Below are 21,764 nucleotides of genomic sequence, written 5' to 3'. Positions count from 1 at the left end.
GTTTGGTTCCCTCCGGAGTGGCTGAATCTCCGTGGGTTTGTACGGCTTCCCCAGTGTTATTAAAGCTCCGCGGGCTTGGTTCGGTTCCCTCTACCACGGAGTTGTTAAAGCTCCGCGGATCCGAAAATTGGGTATATAGGAAAGGGATACGTCTAGGATTGCGCTTGGCGACGGGGAGAGGCCAAAGGCTATTTAGACCTCTGCTGCTTGCTTAAGAGAGGCGCGTTGGGTCCGTAAGGGTCCACATCGCTTAGAGATCTTCACACAGTGCAAAGTCTCCTCCTCCTGGCGAGTTTTCTCTCTCTCCAGGTTTCCTCTCTCTCCTACTTGGGCGGAAACCACCCAAGCCTTTTGTACGGCTAGCAAGCCAATAGCTAGCCGCCACGTGTGCCTTTATTCAGAATTGGCCAATAATGTGGTGTGAACTCCCATACAAATGGCGGGAACTCCTTTACACTGTGCATCTCTGAGATGCAAAAGAAATGCACCATGCAAAGAAGCTGCAAATTTGGCGGGAAATTCCCCGTTGCACCGGAGTTCTCTCCCGCAGCAGAGAACTCCACCGTGCAAGGAAGCTGTAATTTTAGCGGGAACATAATTTAGCGTTGCCGAAGCGCACACAAACAAAAACTCACAACTTTGGGTTGTGACAGGTTCATGCCCTGCGACACTACTGTACAGTAGTAAAGAGCTATTGCCCAGTAGTGACAAGCTACTGCACAGTAAGCGTCTCATGTAGATGTGGCCATAGTGCACTTTTGTGTCATGAGAACATGATAAAATGGTGAACCCTACCCTACAGTCTGTTTCAGTTTTGACCTCCTATTGATTCCCCTGGGAATCAAATCACAGCACACAGTACTAGTGTACTCGTATTCATGAGTGCACTGGTAGGGCCAGAAGGGACAGGTTTGATCATTTTGTCTGACCTTTTGCAAAATATAGACCAGGGTTGTCAAACTCATCCAGCCCCACGGGCTAGAGGAGGGTCCCTGGGCTGGCCTGGTTTGGGCCCTATGCTCTCCAAGCATGCTGGAGCCTGTACGTGGGGCCAGTCTGGCAGGGTGCCGCATGCCTGCTGTGCTGGCCTGTGCTTCATTGACAGTGAGCCCCAGGGTCAGATTGGCCTGGCTGCACACTGAACACAGCACAGGGAGCCAGTATAGGGTGTGTGCTGCATTCAGTTATCCATTTTAACAGCCCTGCACTCTGTCTCTGGCACACATGCAGCCCGTGCCCCAGACTAACCTTCTGTTCTGCATACAGTGCTTGCATTACTGGGTCCAGCCTACGTGCTGCATGCAAGACTGGGGCTGAGGCATGCTCTGTGAGCTGTGTGGGGTTGGTCTGAGATCCATGGGCTGGACCTGACCCCAGAGCCATATGTTTGACATCCCTGATATAGACCTTAGGACTTCCCTGAAGTCCTGCTTCAAGTACAGTGATGTATTTTAATTGGTGAGCAGATGCCTTGTCTTACAGAAAAACTTCTGTTCCCAGTAAATGCAACTTTTTAAAAAGTGAAATTACGCTAAGCTTATGACAAGACAAAAACCTGTAGAGTCACATGGGAGTTAGCATTCAAACCCCAAATCACTCTGCTGTCTGAAAAGAAAATATTACTGAAAATACAATAGTATTGCATTGACAATATGAGTCAAACATTATTGTAAATTGCCAGCCTTTTTGTTGGCATCTATCACAAAGTAATCATTATTGAAAAATACAGCAGGGTTTTTTGTTTGCTTGCTTGCCTGAGCTTGACTTCATCCCTTTTTGAATTACTGGAAGCACTTATTATTGTTATGAAACAAAATCGTTGCCAGAAAGTCTAACTATCCCCAGAAAAGTCATTTTGATCTCTTGGTTAAAATTTTCTGAGGGTGTTAGTGTTTTGCATTCTCAAACATACATGCACAAGGCACCAGAGGCTAATATGGAAATCAGGTTGGACAAAGATTATTTTTTAGGCTATATGCACCTATGAACATCTTAAAGGCCTCTGAAATTATTTCCTGAAACCTGAAGATATCTCAGATGGTGTGGGGGCCAAGTCAGGAGAATCCAGTACTAAGTTCCCTAAAAAGTCTCTTGGCTGAAGAAGAACCATACAAAGATCACAAGACTTTCAGGATTAAAGGATTCAAATGGAATTGAAGGTCTAGCTAATATAGGGTTTAGACTCAGAGAATAGGGAACTGACGAACTGCTGTTATCTACATTTCTCTTCTAGATCCAAGTCCATACAGCTGCTTCCACGAAGGAAGTTCTGAGTAAGAAGCTTAAGATGGGAACATTCTTATCCAGGTGGCTGCTTCCTTGAAGCCCAAAGGAAACTGCAGACAGCACAAGTGCTGGACCATGATGGACATCACCGAAGGTGCTGTTTGAAATCAAACTTTCTCCACAGCTTAGGCATCTCAGTTGTTGGGAGAGTGGAGGCACTCACAATTAGGAGTGAATCAGATCAACTGTTAGGCACCAGTGTAATTAGATCTGATATAAACAGCTTGATGCCTCAGTGAAGCCAGAGATTAATTCAAAACGGACTGAAATTGAATAAACGGACTGTCATTTCTAAAGGGAATGGTGGAGCAGTACTGAATATCAGTGCAGAACAACTGCTTAGGTTTTAGTCCCTTTGTATCTTTTTCTTTAAAAAAAGTACTGAATTTAAGCAAAAATATTTGTTAAATATATGAAAATTAATCCAACTGACCACAGAATAAATGATCATGAAGAGAAGAACCAGGACAGGAGCTGAGGGGAGAAGTCAAGTGAGCCCCTGCGTAGTCTTGCATTAAATGAAGATGTACTTTGTAGATGGTTCTGAACTCGTAGCACAAAGGATACGTGCATGAGGATGTACCAAGGTCATTTTCAAGTGACTTGTTTGAATTTCTCATGAATTTTGGAAACATTTTAGGCTCGATCTTTTCAGCCTTAGTGACTGTGTAAAGGTGAATTAGAGATTTTGATAAAAATCAAATCAAGCCATTCTTGAATTATGGGAGTGTGAAGAATAAACACTTCTCCATCAGAAATTAACACTGCTACTGAAAAAATGCTTACATGCAAAAACGGACAGAGCAAGAACCTGATCTTCATGCAAAACTATCATCTTTGTTTGGCTTGGGAAAAAGGAACTTTAAAAAAATTGGATCATGACAGAAAACTCACTTCTGAGGACTGGTCTGCATCTGCTAACTTTTTTTAGCTGAATATAATAAAGACCTTTTTATTTTGTGACATAACCAGATTCTCCCTAGAACTTATTGGAGAAAAACTGATGTAAACATATTCTGTAAAAGTTGGAGCATTTTCTGAAACCAGCTTAAAATTTTGATGGGCTGTTTTTTTTCTATTTTGAGGGGAAAACTCAACATCATTTTACTTTCAGACCTTGAATATTTGATGACATTGTTCTCTTGGCTTAATATGGTGAATTGCTGTAGTTAACTGCAGATTTGATGGGGAAAGAAACAATTAACGGTGAGCTGGTTATTAATCCAAACAAAACTAAAAGTCTCAAGCTCTAGGCTGTAAACGCTATATGAAGTTGTAGTATGTGTTGGGCCAGGAGAAGTACAAAATGCAAGGATTTTTGTGATATCTTTTATTAAACAGGGCACCCCTTGGAGTAACTAGGAATTGCTGCCACAAACTGGCAGAGAGCAGATTTAGGTTAGACATCAGGAAGAACTTCTTTACGGTAAGGGTTGCCAAAATCTGGAATGAGCTTCCAAGGGAGGTGGTGCTTTCCCCTACCTTGGGGGTCTTTAAGAGGAGGCTAGACATGCAACTGGCTGGGATCATCTAACTCCAGTGCTCTTTCCTGTCCAGAGCAGGGGGTTGGACTCGATGATCTATTGAGGTCCCTTCCAACCCAAACATCTATGGATCTGTGAAACTGTATAGTTGGGAAAGATGTTGAATAAACCTTTGGGCCTAAGTCACCCTTTTTCAGGTCTGGGAACAAAGCAGATGCAGAAAATAACTTGGGGGAAATAACAGTATGAACTTGGCCAGCTATAATCTGAGCAGGTAGTAATTGGTAGACCTTTCAGACCCATAAACACTACTGGAGTATGTGGAGATTCACACAGCAGTTTGCAGCAGTGTTTCGTGGTTTTATATGGCCTCCCTGGAGGCATCAGGGCATCAATCAATCAACCGGCAGACTCAACCCTGAGACCAATGACTGAACTAACCTCTTTTCTCTTTCTTCCAAACAATCACTCTCAATCAGGTTTCAGGAATATTCAAATGTGGTTACATTTGTCTGTTCTGCACCTGTGCTGTGGGAGAGCTCTGCTTTGCAAAATGCCTGCCACAGAAATACCCAGGACAGTGCCAACAGCAAGCTCAGTGTCTGTCACCAAAAAGTTTTTCTAACCTTGGAATATGGAAAAAAAATGGCATCTTCTCCCCATTCCAGGTGGCAGGGTTTAATCTCTATCTGTCCTGGTTTGAGTGCAATGAGATAGCTGGGACAGTGGCAAAGACGCCTCTGTTACCTTTATGCTTCTGCTGAAGTTGGCCTGGGGGCCCAACTTATGCCATGCTGTCTCTTAGTGTCTATTCTGACAAGTCATACCTCTTTCCACTCCCACTGGAACACCTACAACATGGCTCTATGTAAGCTTCATGCTGAGGGAATCCTCCACTGCCCCTCCAAAGGGCAGATGTAAGGTCTCTTGTTGCTGCCTTGATGTAAAGTGATCTCTGGGGGGAAAGGATCAGGCCTACAGTGTTTAAATTCAGAGTCCTTAGTATAAAGTATTTAGGGGGAGAAGGACAGGAGTTAAAAGCAGTTATTGAAAGAATGGTATATATCCTCATTGGCAGAGTCTGGCTAGCTGGAAGAGACACTGCCAAAAGGCACATGTAATTCCTTTCTCTTCCCTACCCCAGGACATCATTGAATTTTTCCTACCCTATGTTAGCCTGGAGTGAGAAACTGAAGTCTACTATATGGTAGTTTAGAACCTGCTGCTAGGTAATGAGGCCAGCAAAGTCATGTTCCTTTTCTGTCTCCTTTGTAATAGGAATGAGATATGGCTTTAATAAGGAAAATCATACTCTTCATCTCTTTTCCTCTTGTGCATCTCTCATTCCCAAAATATTATGATTCCACCATTGTTCTCTAAACCTGCTCTGACATCTAGCACCAGTGTTAAAAGGCATGCTAAGTGTAAATTTCCTAGCAATTATAGGGTGTTGACTATATACAAAAGACTTTGAATTAAGTCTTTTGATAATCAAACAATAAATAAAACCAGAAATGCTAAAAACTTTTTCTCAATTTAGATTTTTTATTGGATGCTTTCTTATGTCTCAATGGAATATCCAGTGGGAGAACTCTTTAAGTGAGAGATCTGAAGATACTGGAGTTTTTTGAAGCAGTATTTCACCGGAGTCCTGTATGAAGAGTCTTTAATGAGATGGAGGAGGGGTAAAGCTCACAGACACTAACTTAAATCATTAATTCATTAATAACTTTACAGCTTGAAAGGAGCATGGTGAAGCTAACCTCAAAGAGCCTCCTGGAAAGTGCAGTAAGGCATATTGAAGTTATATTTCATAAGTGCATTAGAAACATGCTACATTACAAATATCTTTTTTATGGTTCTGTCCTTAAATTTGTTCATAACAAATCTCTACTGCTATCAGTATGAGAATTTCATTAGGTTTTAAAGGTAACAGTGTTCTGTCAGGTGTGGAGTTCATCTGTGCTTGAATGAGTTAGTCTGTGATTGTTTCTAGGCTTGGAAAAAAGCCCTACAAAAAACCAATATCTAATTTACTATAAAATATCCATTTGGAGCAATCATCAAACTAGAACAACTATTGACACAGACTCGTTTTCTAAGCTACAATCATCCTAAAAGCCTTCCACTTCCTATGTCTCTATATATGACAGCTTCCAAGCCACTTGAGTTAAGTTATTTATATACCCTCCATTAAGTTTCCCTAAAAGCTCTCCTGAATTCAAATTGAACTGATGCAACTTTCTTACAGAGACAAGATCCTGGAATCCAGTTTCTACTGATTCCAATGAGAGTGGTGGGTGATATAGACCAGGTGTGGCATATGACACTAAGGATAGGCCTTATTTGGCTAATCATTTCTTGCAGGTGGGTGTAGGAATCTACCTGTATATATCTGTCTGTGCACAACACAACCCCATGTTCCTTATTTATTGCTCCCTTTATTTACTGGAAGACATAATCTTCTTGCATGCTTTCCGTTTCTGATATATTTAGAGACGTTTGTATTTATTTACAGGCCAGATTTATAAAGGGTGTTTAGACACTGAAACATGCAAATAGGTGACTGGGTTTCCAGACATCTAACCTGTTAGGCACTTTTGAGATAAATCAGACACTCATTTGCATCTTTAGGTGCATAATAACTTTGTAAATCTCATCTGATCTTTGGGTATTTGTTCATCAATTTCATTTTAAGCCCCCTTAATTTGCTTAGGTTATACTCATTTTATATTGGTTTCACCTTGGTTGGAGTTCCATATTTTAAGGTATACCTATTTGAAGAACATTCATATTTTGCCACTTATTGTTCCTTGCTCACCTGCCTATTCTTTTTTTTTAATAAAGAGCTTAAATTGTTTCCACACTCTTTATAAGAATGTTAACTTCACTTTTAACTTTAGGGTCTTAAACATTTTAACCAGCTTTCACATTTAGTAATAAGAAAACCCCCTTTCTAATGCGTAGCATCATGATGCTAAGTTTTAACACAGTCCCTCCCTCGAGAATACGTTGTGAGAGAACACAAGAGAACTGAAACTTTCTACATAACGTGTGAAAAGGGTTTCTAATATTCTATAGCAAAACACAAGCCTCTTTAGTGGAGCAACAAGCCTGTTCTCCAGATGTGGCATGTTACTTGTACTATGGCGGTTCCCTTTTCCTTGATGCTATGAAATCCCCTACAGGTGACAGTTATAACTCCCCCCGTTGCAGGTTTGGTCTGAACTGTAAACTTCTAGGGAATCTCTTAGGCCTGGTCTATGCTTAAAGGTTTGCCAACACTGCTTATACTGAAAGAAGTTTTGTCAGGGTGGCTTAAACTAGTTCCCTGAATGGAGTAAGATGTACCTGCAAAAGGACTTTTCTTTGTTGGTAAGGGCTGTTGTTGGTACAGTTATGTTACAGTTAAAGAGAAAAAAATCACACCCCTATGTAAACAAAATCCCAATGAGCAGCTGAGTTCTATTAACAAAATAAGCCCTTTTTCTCACGTAACTTACTTTGTTTGGAAATTTTATATAACTCATTTGGTATTATAAATTGCTTCTCTACTAGGAGACTTTGCCAGTAAAGCTATACCACCTGACCCATTTAAGTATAGAAAAGGCTATCCTAAATAACCGTGCAGTGTGTGATCTCTGTTGGCTCCTCTAGTGAGAGTTCCTACAGCAGGGGCCAAAATCATGTTGCTATTTCAACATTTACAAAAAAAGGTTAGGTACCAACAGTCTAGCTGAACCAACACCTAGATCAGTGTAAGATAATTTACTCTGCTGAGAAGCAACCCAGAGATTTCAAAAACGAATTCATAGTGTTAATTTTTGTTTTTGATTTGTTGTGGTGTGTTCTTTGCAACAGAATATCTGGTCCATTATTTTTCTGTAGTCAAAAATGAGTGAAAACTAAGAGCTGGCATTTTCTGAGGGGTGTCTTGAGTCTAAAAAAGTTGAGAACCACTGCCTTAGGGACTAACTGGTTCAAGAAGGCATAAGCTTTTGCAGGCAAGCACAAATTCCCCATACAGCTAAAGCCAGATATATATTGCAGTCAGAGAAGCATTTCTGTTTGACTTTTTAAGTCTCCAACAGAGTATATCCCCTAGAAAATCTTCTCCCCTGGCTCCAACCTACTTATTTCAAAGGTTGAAACCAATCCCTTTTTCCATAACAAGATTTTAAGAGATCATGGGTTCACAGCCTGATGTGATCTTACCCTTTTTTCTGTTTGTTGCCTGAATAATAGACACCTAAGGGCTTATGGTGTAATTTTGCCCCTCTCCAGTGAATTTTATTATTGGCTGATGCTTAGTGGCAAGCACCTAATGAGAAACTAACTCCAGGGGAGTTAAGATAATGAACAAAAATCACCCTCTACATTTTGCCTGTCTCCTGCAGAAAAAAAAGAAAGAATCAGAGAAGTACAGCCTGCGACAGAACTTTAAAGCCATCATCCCTTGAAAAGGAAAGTTAGCATAAAATAGTACTTTTTAACTCTTCATAGAACACAATCATTATCATTTAAAATGTTAACTGTGCCTATATTTGCATTTTTTTTAGGAGAAGAATCCATTTGAGGAAACTAGGAAAAAAATACGAGCTTACAGGCAGAGGCATGATTTTTGAGTTTTCATAGATTTTAAATGCAGTAAAATTAAAGAACAAGTATAATCTTCATAATGCAGTGTTTAGACGCACAAAAATAATAATTCATATGGTTGTAGCATGAGCCTTCCTGGTGGTGGTTTCTGTCTTTGGCAGAACTGCAGGGGAGATATATGTAGTATTGGCACTAAGGAAAAGGAAGTGAACAGCTAGAGAATGAATGTTTGTGGCATCTGATTTAGAAAAAAGCTTGAACTCAATAAAAGAAAAGTTATCTGATATATTTCTGCAAAAGAAAAACCTTTCTACTCTACATTATTCTCCCAGCTCCACCCTAAAAGTTGTAGTGTCACGTGGACTCTTATATATGGAAACTGAATGCTTCCATCTCAGTTCCAAACATGCTGACAATGGATCATTACTACCAAAGGACACCTAGGAATAACCCTGATTAGCTAGTCATGCTAGCCTTCAGTAGAGTTGTATGCTTCTGACCTGTCAGGCTGTAAATAGACAAGATGTTTTGCCCTGTGACCCTACAAATGTCCAAGACCAATGCCCCACTTCCTGCTGAAGTAGGTAGGATAAAATGTTCTATCACTTTTCCTGGGACATTGAGGGGTGTGTGTGTGTAAGGTTATCATGGGCTATCTAATAAACTGGCCAGGAAGAGTAATCTCATCAGCTACCTATTGGCAGAGCAGCAGCAATGCAAATTAAGCTATGAACAGATGTCAAGTTTGTCCCAAGAGAAAGTCTTTTGTCCAATGATTGTATGGACATACACGTCTACTGTCACTATAAGTCCCTCTCAAGTATGCCAGATAAAATGCTTTTTCCTGGGGTAGCCTGCTGTATATCTGTGCGGTTACTGTGTAGTTCATTTCTGTGACAAGCCAGTCAGGTGGTTCAAAAGCCACAAACAAGGGTATTTATAATGGATCCAAATCAGAATGGCAGGAGGTCTCAATGGAGTCCCACGGGGGCCTGTCCTGGGTCCAATGCCATTTTACGTATTGATTAATAATTTGGATGCTTCAATTGAGAATTTCTTGAGCAAGCTGGCATATAACATTAAACTTGGAAGTCACTCAGAATGCAGTTCCTTTAGAAAGGGGTCTGCACTCAGGTGTCTCGCATCCCAGATGAGTATCCTACTTTTTGTACCATTTGTTGTTCTGGGCTCAATCTTATTTGTCCTCATGTCTACAGCAAAGAAGCTGAGAGTCTTTGTGAATCACAGACTCAATATGAGTCTTCAGTGTGACGCAGTGGCACAAAAGGCAAAGGCAGTTTTGGGATTCATCAATAGAAGTATTAGGTGCAAGACACAAGAGGTAATAGTGCCTCTCTATTTGTAACTATTTAGGCCTCATCTGGAGTACTGTGTGCCTCCGTAAACTTCTAAAGTCCTCGTTGTCATTCTGACATGGAATTAAAACAGATTTCAAAACCTCAATTATTTCTGTGAATCAGAAAAGTATTGTTTTTCAGCCAGATCTAATTCCCAATTATTTTAAATTTTTATACAATATAAGTACGTTTGAAATTCAGAATTAAGGATGTGATAGCAATTCCTCTATGCTTGCATCATGTATACTACCCATTTGATGCCAATGTCAATGTCAATGTGATGTCAACATCACCAGAGTCAATGTCTGGGTGAAATCCTGATCTCCTTGAAGTGAGGAGAGGTGCCATGAGTTGAAGTACAAGTACGGTTTCAGCCTTTATATAGTTTTCATTTTTTTTTAAACTACTCTTTATTCTGAATATGGAAGATGTGAGTTTATGAATATTGAAGTGTGAGGAACAGACCCTCCTCTCCCCTGTGATCTGTAGCTAAAACTAATACACCAAAGGAATCACCATAGTGTATTTCTAAGTGTTTAAGTCCTATATTCAGTTAAAGGAGAAAAAGGGTAGCACTATGTAGGCCTGCTCATATTCTCCACAGAGAGAAGAATGAAATGTTAAGAGGTAGAAATTTGGTGTCTTATGAACTTATATAGACAAAGACATGTAAAACTTGTTGCCTTGCCATGGGAGAGTGAAAGTAGGGAGAGAAGTCTTCAGGGTTAATCTTATGGCTAACAGGCTAGACACCTGGATATTGATGAACTTAGCTCTATGTTGGGGGATGAATCTGAGGAAAGGCCTTGCTTGATGGACGGTTTGCAGTTTTATTAGTAAATAGATACATTATGGGAAAGGTATGTTCCTCTCCTAGTAAATGCTTAAAAAGATGTGCTGTGGAGATGGAAGACACTCATAAGAGTGGGGTGTTGGAAAGACAAGGTAAGGAAGAAAAGAGATTATTTATTTGCAGACCTTAGCTCAGAATTTTTGGGCTTCCATTTCATCATTAATTAGACTTACCTTAGAATTGCTATGGTTTTTAAACCAAGATTTTAAAAATCAGGTGCCTATGATTGTGCTCCCATATTCTTAAAAGCCCATTTTTTAAAAGGACATATATTTTTAAAATGTTTAGACTGTATTCATTTCATAACACTGGAATGAGGGATTTTTTTTAGTCAAAACAATTAATATCTTCACATTTATATGTGTATCTTAAGGAAATACTTTGTTTAGGATTTTTGTTTTTAAGGAAAGAATTTTTAAATTATAAAAATGGAAATATGCTCCAGCTTGTTATCTTATCTTGTGACATGCACTGTATATCACTATCCCTACAACTGTAGCATGAAAAAGAACATTTACACTCTTTGATAAACATGTCAGCATAATGCTGGAAACAAATACTGCACTGGCAAAAGTAGCCTTCTGGAAGCTAATGGCACGATGACAGTCACTTAGAAACTGTATGAATACCAATGAAGTTGATAAACTTGTCCAGACCTGTCACTTTTTAACAGTTGAAAATAAGTTTTGTCTACTTACAGTATAAACATATAGTGTTTATAAATATCAAAGACACTCTATAAACTCCATAAAGTGTATAAATATAGCTGGGAAAACTATTTTTGGCTAATAGAAAATTAACTGAAAAATATGGTTTCAGTTATCCCCAGACCATTTGTGAACTTGACCTAAATTTTGCTTTATAATATTGATTGGAAAATGAATTTCAAGATGAGATTTGGAAACCCAGAGAAGAAAGAAGAAGTGTCATCCCTTTCTATCCACTATCCCAGTGGTGAGAGCACTCACCAGTGATATAGAAAGCCAGGGTTCAGTTTCCTCCTATTCCTGATGTGATTTGTACCCATATTTCCCATCTCTCTAGAGAGTGTGCTAGTCTCTAAACTACAGGGTACTCAGAAAGAGGTGGTACAGGAGCTCAAATCTTTCTTGTTGACAATATTTTTCTTTGTATACCATATTTTGCTTTGTATAACACTTGCTGCAGCCTAGACAGAATTCCCAGTGTCCCACCTCCCAGTTAATTACCCTAACTTTTACACTGCATAGTCATCTTCATTCATTTGCTCTTGTTTCAGTGACTATTTAAGTACAGTACAAATTGAAACAGCTCCAAAAGGAAGGACTGAGAGAACCTGCCCACCCCAAAACATCCTAGAGCTAGCCAGTTAGGTCACTCTTGTGTGAGACGTGGGATCCGAGCCCTTCAGACAGGGGAGGGAAATGAACCCAAGTCTATCACATTCTGGGAGACTGCTGTAATCTTTTCCTCCAACAGTTTTGGGAATGTAGCCCATCTCTTTCTTTGCTTTTCTTTGACGTGCCTGAAATCCATTTCTTGTGCCCTGAATCAGATCTTCCCTTTTCCTTCTGATGCTCAGAGTTTCCCTGTGTTAAACCCCTTTGCATGTGCAAGAGCTTCTTCCTCCCACATTAGAGTTCATGGAGTTTACAGAACCTATGTCAGAGCTCAAGAGATTATAATACCTACAGGCTTTCAAGAGAGATTACAGTTACTGTTGTGAGAAAAAAATCCTATGAGAATAAAGGTTTATGAATTCCAAAAGAACTAAAACTAGACCTCTGTGCTAGTTTTAAATTGGGATAAAGAAACAGAAACATTTTTTGAGTCTTCGAGTCAGAGTAGATTAAAAAGGGAAAGGCCATAGATTTTATTACAATTTAAATATTACTTGACAGATTTTAACTCAGGCTGTATTCCAAGACTATCCTCTGTAAAGAAGGCATGGAAAATTTCAGGGTGAAAGATTATTGGAGGGAGAGAGTGGGATGGTATCTGGAGATGGTCAAATTGGGCTTTTAATTAATATTAACTATGTCATAATCCTAAACATCTGAAGTCACTGCTGCAACTCTATAGCTGCTCAGCCGCACTCTGCACATAAATGCCTGTTATGTTACCCAGAAAATCTTTCACTAGTCCTCCCCTGTTGCTTCAATGAAATACATCTCTGTTCCTCTAATGAATTAAACAGCAAAGTGCCAAACTAATAAAAAGATATCGCACAGATACAGAAACCAGAAAATACATATAATTAGAAAAAATAGCTCCTAGTGTAGGAATTAATCAAATCCTGTTTAGCATTTTGAAAGCTAAGTGAGTCCTTATATTTTTAGTGAGGATCAATGATAAAAGAGACAGAAAAGGAGAAAATGATTAACTTTGATCAATTGTTAAAGTTCTAAGACCTGTAAAGTATTCTGGGGGAAATGTGAGAATTAGCAAAGCACTTGTCTTGTTTCTGCAAGACAGAATGGTTAATAGTAAAGGCCATCCCTTCTAATAATACACATGAATAAGTATTCAACTTAAATTAAGATTAAAACATCACGTAAATTCCCAAATGTTAAGGAAACAGCAAATGTATCCCAATAATTGGAGCCCTGTTGTCAGAGTCATCAACAGTTAGGCCAAACAGTAGTCAGTACTATTGTCTTCTATTCCTGAGCACATAATTATGCTGCTTTGCCTGAACTCCTCCACCTGGGATGTGGCTCATGTTTCTCCCTAAAAGCCTTGGCATTGAAACAAAACCATCACACTTTCATTTTCTGCTCCCGTCATATTCACATGTGTATTCTGTGAGTGACCAAGTGTCACATGGGATGCATGTGCCTGGGGAGTCTGAAAGCTGAGTCTGACAACAGTGTCAGGGGCTGGGACAAGTGCAGGAGGGTGCAAGCATGTGGATGCATTGGATAAGAAGCTAGAGAATGGATTCAGGAGGGCAGAAAGGAAATGAATGAACTTAGGGTGCTGCACTGCACCTGAAGGGTGTAGGAAGCAAACTGCAGGAAATGTTTGGAGAGGCCCCATGGCTCCAACCCTTGTTCCTCTGAATAAGTGAGGGACACCCACTACAACCCTTGAAGGGCATGTGCTGCTGTGGGAAGAGGCAAAAAGGGGGTTCCATTTCACAGTTTTCAACTAGTAAAGGAAGGGGCCTCGCGTTCCTCCCACACCAAGGGAAAGCATAGTAATGGTGTGCCTTAAGGTTAGGTTAGAGGCCTGAATTGACCCTATCCACCCCAGGGGATGGGAGTTTTTTAATCATGAGTGACTGGTGCCTCCCGAATCTGGGGAGCACCCACAGAAGCCACTGATGGCAGCGGCCCTGTCAGGGTGGGCACCAGCCCTGCTGACAGCGTCGATGTCACCTGTCGGGAGAGCACATGCACCCCTGTGCATCCCCTACCAGTCGCCTATGGTTTTAAGGTGATGCAGTGGCAATGGATCGAAGTATTGAGTGTGTGCTTGTGGTGTGTGGACTAGAGACTGATGTCTGCAGCATGCACAAGGCTGCCTGGTAAAACCTAGGTCAAGGCAGGGTTGAGCATGGGGGATTAGGCAGAGTGCAGGCACAACAGGGCACCAGGATGCTTCAGTGATGGGTGGTGACCTCGTGTTATGGGCGCAGGGAGAGTATTGGGGCAGGAGATGCTGGGAGCACATCTAGGGAAGAATGTCTATGCATGGGTCTGAGGTGTGCCCTATGAGGCTCTGGCATGGGGGAGGCTGGGGGTCTCTAAAGGTAGGGGTGTGGGATATGAGGCCCACAGGCCAGTGTCTCACCCGGCGGTTGCGGTCAGCCTTGCACACCTCCTCCTCCTCGGGGCCCTGGCGGATCAGTGCCTTCAGCAGGACAGCATTATTGGTGCAGCAGGCACGGAAGAGGGTCAGCGGCTCGGGGCTCTCGGACTCAGATTCACCCAGTGACCAAGTCTCACCCTCATCGTCATCACCGCCCGGTGGGTAGAAGGAGTCATCCGAGGCGATGCTGCGAGTGTCAGGCAGCTCCGAGAAGTCTTCATACTCCTCATAGTCCTCCTCACCCTCATCCTCAGCATTCTCGTCTTCTTCCCCTTCATCATTGTTATCATCCTCCTCCCCCTCAGCTGCCGGCCTCTCCTGTCCTGGGCTCTGTGGTTCCCTCTCCCTGTCTGAGCTGGGACAGACCTGTTGCTGCTGTTCCCCCTTCAGCTTTTCCCCAGACAGCAGCACCATGGTCCACTCTCACTGTGGACGGGCCCTGCTGCTGGACCTGCTCCCCAAAAATAAGAGGGACTCTACAGGTCAGGGAGAGACCCCTTGAGAGGGGAGCAGGGACCTCCCCTCGCCCTGAGATGCCCACTGAGATCCCTTATACCTACTGAGACACCCCTGGACACATACTCATGCCCCTACGCTTGATATTCCCCTATACACTGAGACACACACTCACACCCTTACACCCAGAAACACCCCTAGACCCACTGAGAAACCTGCATATACTGAGACACCCCTAGACCCACTGAAAACCCCTGCCTCCCCATAAACCAAAGTGCCCTGAGCTCCCACCCTGCCCCTTGTGCATACAGGCAGCCCCTGGCAGCCCTCCACAAGCAGGTCACCCCAATGCCACCCACAGCTCCCTTATAGAGCCCCTGCCACTTTCCCTCTGCTCCCTCAAGGACTACCCAAGACCCTTCCAAGTAGCTAGATGCAGCCCCCGTGGGATCCTCTGTTTGCTTCCCCCAGGAGCTGTGATTTCCAAGAAGAAGAGCATCCGAGCAGCTCCGGCAGGCAGAAAGCCCCGAGGAGACACAGGGCAGCCTGAGTTTTCTGTGCGAGTCACATGCAGAAAGAGAAACACGCTGGGTTTTCCCCTCCCAGCCCTGCTTCAGACAACGCCTCCAGCAGTGCCAAACATCCCCTGGTGCACTGTCATGTCTTTGGGCTGAGCAGATAATCCCACTCCTGGGGGCTAGGAGCCATGACAACTCCACTACACGTACCTACAGCAGTCCTCTGTCCTGCCTCAGTTACAATCACAAATAGGTTCCCACAAACCCCCACTCAAACCGGATCAAACAAGACTCCCTCCTCCACAAAATCATAGAAAAGGAGGGTTGGAAGAGACCTCAGGAGGTCATCTAGTGTCCAACCCCCTGCTTCAAGTGTGTATGGGGTGGAGAGCCTGGCTGCTGATAGGAAGAGACATTTGGAAAACTCCTAGCCTATAATCCGATCAGCATCTCTGTGAAATGATTGAGGCTCCAGCTTAGCCTGCTGACAGCAGGGACCCATTTTAAAGCTGTTTAGTGGGGGACCTGCATCTGTCAGGACAGCTTTTTTAAACCACGCGGCAGAATGAAATTGCAAGTGACAGGTCATTTGAACTGCAAGAACACCTTCAGCTTCTTCATCCTGTTCAGTGTGTGGCAACTCCCTGCAGTGTATCAGGCACAATCACTACAGCCAACAAGGGGTTTACTCGCTTTTATATAGAGCATCCTGGGGATCAGTGTCACAGGCCAACGGGAAGGGACAACTACAGGTAAATAGGCATTCAAAGTACAACAACATACACTTAACACTTAAAGAGCAAGTAAACAGGCAGTAGTCAGTACCCCTGGAGTACATACATTCAGCACATACGTCCCCTCCCCACCTTCTGAGGCTTTCCCAAGAACCAGCCTTTAGTCCAGAGTCAGTCTGTGCAGGTCTGTAGGTTGGGGATCACATGCAGTTGGTCTGTGGTTCATCTGTGCTGTACAGAGGCTTCCCTTTCACTCCATTCTCAGCTCTCCTCTCTCTCCATCCACCCTAGGCTCTCTGGCACGTAGCCAGCATGGTTGTGTGTTCCCTTCCTCATCCTCCTGCTGCCCCGAGGTCTCTAGGATTTGCAATCCACAGAATTACAGAAGAGTTCTCTGCAGGGTTGCTTATCACTTTCTCTTCCTGCTTCCAGTCGCCTCTGGGATTTGTAGTCCGTGGTCACAGCCAGCAGGACTCCGCAGGGTTGTTGGTTTGTACCCAAAAGCTTGCAAAAACAATTTTTCCAACTATTTAATTCGTCTAATAAAATATATCACATCTACCCAAACAACCTTGTCACCTGTTACACATTCATATCACATTTCCAAAGCACACAATGTATTACATTACACAATGCATACACGTGGCTCATCTGGATTAAGTCATGTGTTTGCATTTCTGGGTTATATTACTTCTCTGTGAATAGAGATCACCATGAGATTTGTGGCACAGGCAGTGTGTGTAGGAACAGATAGTGTGTTAGAAAACAGAGGAAGAGGGATTACAAAGCAGTGCAAACCTAAATGTCTAAAAACTACTGTGTCAAGAAAATCTGTGAAACTTCTCAGCAGTACTGCAGTCCCTGCAGAATTCCGATTAACTGTATTAATGTTTCCAAACTACTTAAATATTAAAGGCAACCTTGGAATTAGGAGAAAATCATTATGCACAATTAGAACGTGTAGAGGGAGTGAGAGCAAGAGAAAGCTTTGTTTCAGATATGAATTCTTTACATCACATAACACATCAAAAACCTTACCAAATGTAGCTGACGTGCAAATAATAAATTCTGGGGGCTGTTAGCAATTCATCTCTGCATCAGTTACTTTAAGAACAAGCTTCTGCCACCTGTATCCACTTGTGGAATACCAGAATCCACGCAAGAGTCCCACTGGAATCAAGACTTTTACTTACCATCAGTAAGAGTGCCAAAATATAGTACAAAAGTAATTCCTACTGTTATAAGTTGTTTATTTTATTTTTTATTTATTGAAAGCATTGCACAGATCAGACAAAAAGTGAAAGTCACAATGCATGTAAAAGTGGAATTCATATTTATGTATAGTTATATTTATTCATTAAATCTTTTGCCAGATTTCTTTTGTGGTCTACTTTTCCCCTCAAATGTGATGAATTTAGACAATTCTACCCTGTCAGCAGGAACATGGAGGGGTTTCTGAAGCCTTTATGAAGGCCTTTAGAAGCCTCTTAATAATGCTTCTTTAGTCAACAAACAGGATGTATACCTTCACAGCAATATGAAGTGACTCTCCCCACATACCCTCTCAACATCCCGATGTTTCTCTGGTGCTCCAAACTGTTCTTGGTTTAAGGAGGGAGAAATAGGATTGGATTTCTATGAGATGCATTGTGTATATAAATTGAAAAGAAAATACAAAATTGATAGCAAAAATTTCTGAATAGCTTTTCAGTGGTAGATTACTGCAGTGAATCTCAAGTCACTCATGATCAAAGTCCCAATGACTGTTGCGTTATCTACAAAGAACTTATAGGGGGGTCTTGGCCCAGGTTCTAAAATAAATATACCTATAATTAAAAGTAGAAAAAATTAGCTCCTAATTGTCTGCTTTGAAAAAGGGTCTAATCTATACAGGATTAAGATTAAACTAGTTTATCACCTTTGAGATTACAGTTGATGTATATTGACAGGGACAGGGACATTCCTACTGCTGCAGCCTATCTTGTACCTATTCTTTGAAAAAATAAATGATCTCATTCTCTGAGGTTATTCATTCACAAATCAAATATAAATTCAGTTCTGGTTGTAAGGTAACTAGCACAATTAAAGGTTCTAATGCTTATTACATTTCTATTCTTATATTTTGTGTGTACTTATACAAAAGTCAAGGTCAATATTCAGTCTATTTTGCTATTGAACTTGGTCACAAATCTTTTCAATAATGTGTATTTTAAGAGTTTTGCTTAGGCTTTGGCAATACACCATTGTAACTTGCTAACGTAGCCAGATGGGCATGCTGGGTATTTGATACTTATCAGGCAGTGTACTTGCATCTAGATGATTACTTACCTCATCTGCAAGCACTGAGTATTCTCTTGCCAGTTTGATGAGGATGAAATCGCAGAAGTCTTAAGATTTAGTGTAAATTGTATATATAATTTGTCAAATAAGCCACAGACTCTAATGATGAGCAGCAAAAAAATAAAATAAATAAAATGCTTAAATTCTAACTAGAGATGAGCAAACATAGGGATGATGTTGACTTGGGAAAAATGCATGGGTTGAAGTCTTGTTTTAGATGCCCATCTCATTTTTACCTTAAGTCCCACCACATGGAAGAAGAAGGTTATTAAATAAGTGGTTCTAGTTTGGAACTTTTCTGTGTCTAATATAACATAGAGACATTTGCACCCCCTTTGATTCTGGCTTCATCCAAACTTTAAAACCAACTGCCTGGGAGAAGCAATGGCCTTTGTATTGAGGCATCCCCGAGGGAGCCAATTTATGATTCATTATAATCTACCCCCTCCATTAGCTGCTCCTGGGCTGGCAGGGAACAGATGGGGGGACTGGTCAGGGAGGAGGAATTTGCCCACTGCCACTATTGCTGCTGTCCCCATCTGATCATGGCTCCTTGCGCAGTCTGGCTGGAGCAGGGCAAGAGTGGCTCTGGAGCTCTCCCTGCTGCTGGGTCTGCTGGAGACAGCAGGGGCAGTGGCAGCAGGGGGTAAGGAAAGCAGGAGTGGGAGAGGAGGGGATATGCCACTGAGCATAGAGAGGAGGGGGCAGTACCAAGAGTAACAGGAGGTTTCTTTATCTAACTAGGGGACTTTAAAAACTCCTCAGCTGCTACTCAAATGGTATGGTCTGCCCATCCCAGTAGGCAGGCAAGAGAAGCTGGAAACAGCCACCTTTGCAGTGCCAATCACTGCTTCCATGCCTCCTTTTACAAAATCCTGGATCCACCCATGGCTGTGCCTGCCGTTATTCTACATTATCATTCTTATTCTGATATTCTCACTGATGCTCTGAGTGTAGCTGTAGCTGCAGCGATACAAGAATCAGTTGCCTGGCAATCTGAGAAGTGCCCCTCCATCAGACTCTCTTGAATACTCCAGCACCAACATTTCCTTTTTAGACACTATGATCAATATCCAGAATGGTAAAATACAAACCACCATATCCAAGAAACCCATGAACCAACATACGTATCTACACAGAACCAGAAATCACCCTAAGCACACCAAGAAATCTCTAATATACAGCCAAGCCCTCTGATACCATCGAATCAGCACTGAGAAGAACATCTGCAATCATCACCTTGCAAATCTCAAAAGGACTTTCACCCATAAGGACACTCCTCCAGAGAGATGGATTGCTTTTGAAAAAGCCAGTCGGATACCACATGAAGAATTGCTGCAATACAAAATGAAAATCCCCACGAATCACACACCATTAGTTATGACATACCATCCTTCCCTGGAACCTATATGGAAAATTCTCAAACAATTGCAACCCATACTAGAAGACCCAATTCTTAAAGAGATCTTTCCAGAACCACCCATTTAGCTTTAGCACCTCACCAACCTTATTACCAGAAGCAAACTTCCAATGGCCCAGAGCACACCGAATGGATCCAGACCATGCCAGGACAAGAAATGTAAATCCTGTCAACACCTCTCCAGTACTGCCATGATGATTACACCCTAGAACAAAACCATCACCATTTCTGTATCTTACACATTCACCTCCAGAAATGTAATACATCTCATCCAGTGCACTAAATGCCCTGATGGAAAAGATGTAGGACAAACCAAACAAAAACGGCAAACCACAATGAACACAGACTGAAAATCTATCAAAGACAAAAATACCCAGTTACCCCTTGGGTTCACATTTCTCACAAGACAACCACTCTCTCTCCAATCTCTCAGTTCTAATCCTCAAACAGAATTTATAAAAAAATGTTTTGTAGACAAGCCTATGAACTTCACTTCATAAATTTAACGGATACAAAAATTCATGGACTAAATATAGACATTGGATTTATAACCTGCCTGCCATCTGGTAACCCCAGCTAACCTCTCTACATTTTACCAGCTATGTTCTATTACCAGGTTCCCTCTTTCACTCCTCTCACACCTATTTGCCTCACATCTGTTGTCTCCTATTCCCTCGGATCCTCACTGCCATGAATTTGCATTTTCATAGCCCTGCTTTTTGCATATTGGCTTCTATTCCACCATGGAGAACATATAACACCAGCAGACTCTTGCTGTGCCTGAAAAAGGGTGTTTGTGCCTGAAAGCTTGCAAATAATTTTTTTTCCAACTACTTAGTTGGTCTAATAAAAGATATCACATCTACTCCAAGAATTTTGTCTGCACATAGAGGAACTGAACTAGTTCAGCAAGACTGCCTCTGTTTGTCCCGTTCATCTCTCCCTTTGATGATACAACACAACACTATTATGTCAGGCTGTCTCATTGAGTTTCGAAATAAATGACTTTACAGTTAGTGTTTGGCTTTTTTGCTACAAATTGCTTATGATTCAAATGGTTTGGCTCCAGTTCAGATATTTCAGTTTTTCTTTGTACTCATTAGTCTGTTCTGAGCAATATTACATCCTTGTCATGATGGTATCTGGTTAAGGGATTTGTTTTCTTTTGTTTTCCTTAAAGATCTTCTCTTTTTTTGGAAAACCAGGCTGTTTGGAGAATAGATAAGCTAATCTTTGTAAGCAATGTGCACACACTTGCCACAATATAAACTTTTCATGCAAACATTACTTAAAAGTTGAAATGTGTACCAGACTTGTGATCTAATGGTTTCTTCTGGCCTTAAAATCCATAACCACAACATTACAGCTCAGATGTTGAGAGAGAGCTATCAGTCACTACAATACTGTGCTAGCCTCTATTTCCATGTCCAATAGCATCTATAATTAGTTTGCTTAGTCCACAGGTCAAATGACGATTTTTTTCCTGTAACATTTGGCTCTTCAAATTCAGTTTTGGATCTGAAAATCATCCTTCGTGCTTTCTTCCTCATGCCAATAATAATATTTGTGTAGGCAGAATTAAGACAACCACTTTACTGATGCTGGTTGAAGCAGAAAAATATCAGTTTGTCCTCAATGCTGTACTGACTGAGTAGAGTTCATGAAAGTAAAAGCTGCTTTCTGTCATTTGAAAACCAGATGCTTATTCCCCAGGAAAAATGCCATGTTCTGTGAGTTCACAAAGCTACTGCTTACCATAAGTATGACAGAATCTGATCAAAATAAATGCCAAGGCTAATGTGGAACAGATACCAGGCATTTTATGTTGAATAACAAGTTTCCACTTTATTGACTGTGGGTCAATCACCCTACTGACTGTTGGTTATATTCTCCTTTGTGTACTATGCAATGAACAGTGGTCTAA

The 21,764-nt window shown here is 41.5% G+C and overlaps 1 protein-coding gene across 1 annotated transcript in view; it reads right to left on the bottom strand.

Moving 5' to 3' along the window:
• Window positions 1–15,063, bottom strand: part of ANKRD33B (ankyrin repeat domain 33B) — a 90,267-nt gene extending 75,204 nt beyond the window's left edge. The window contains exon 1 of the mRNA XM_006267468.4: window positions 14,355–15,063. Coding sequence (XP_006267530.1) covers window positions 14,355–14,786 — 432 coding nt within the window. The 5' untranslated portion in view covers window positions 14,787–15,063. The remainder of the gene's footprint in view (window positions 1–14,354) is intronic.
• Window positions 15,064–21,764: the final 6,701 nt, after the last annotated feature.

This window comes from Alligator mississippiensis, chromosome 5 (assembly GCF_030867095.1).
Source record: "Alligator mississippiensis isolate rAllMis1 chromosome 5, rAllMis1, whole genome shotgun sequence".
Classification (NCBI taxonomy): Eukaryota; Metazoa; Chordata; order Crocodylia; family Alligatoridae; genus Alligator; species Alligator mississippiensis.
This window is presented reverse-complemented; position numbering and strand designations above follow the sequence as displayed.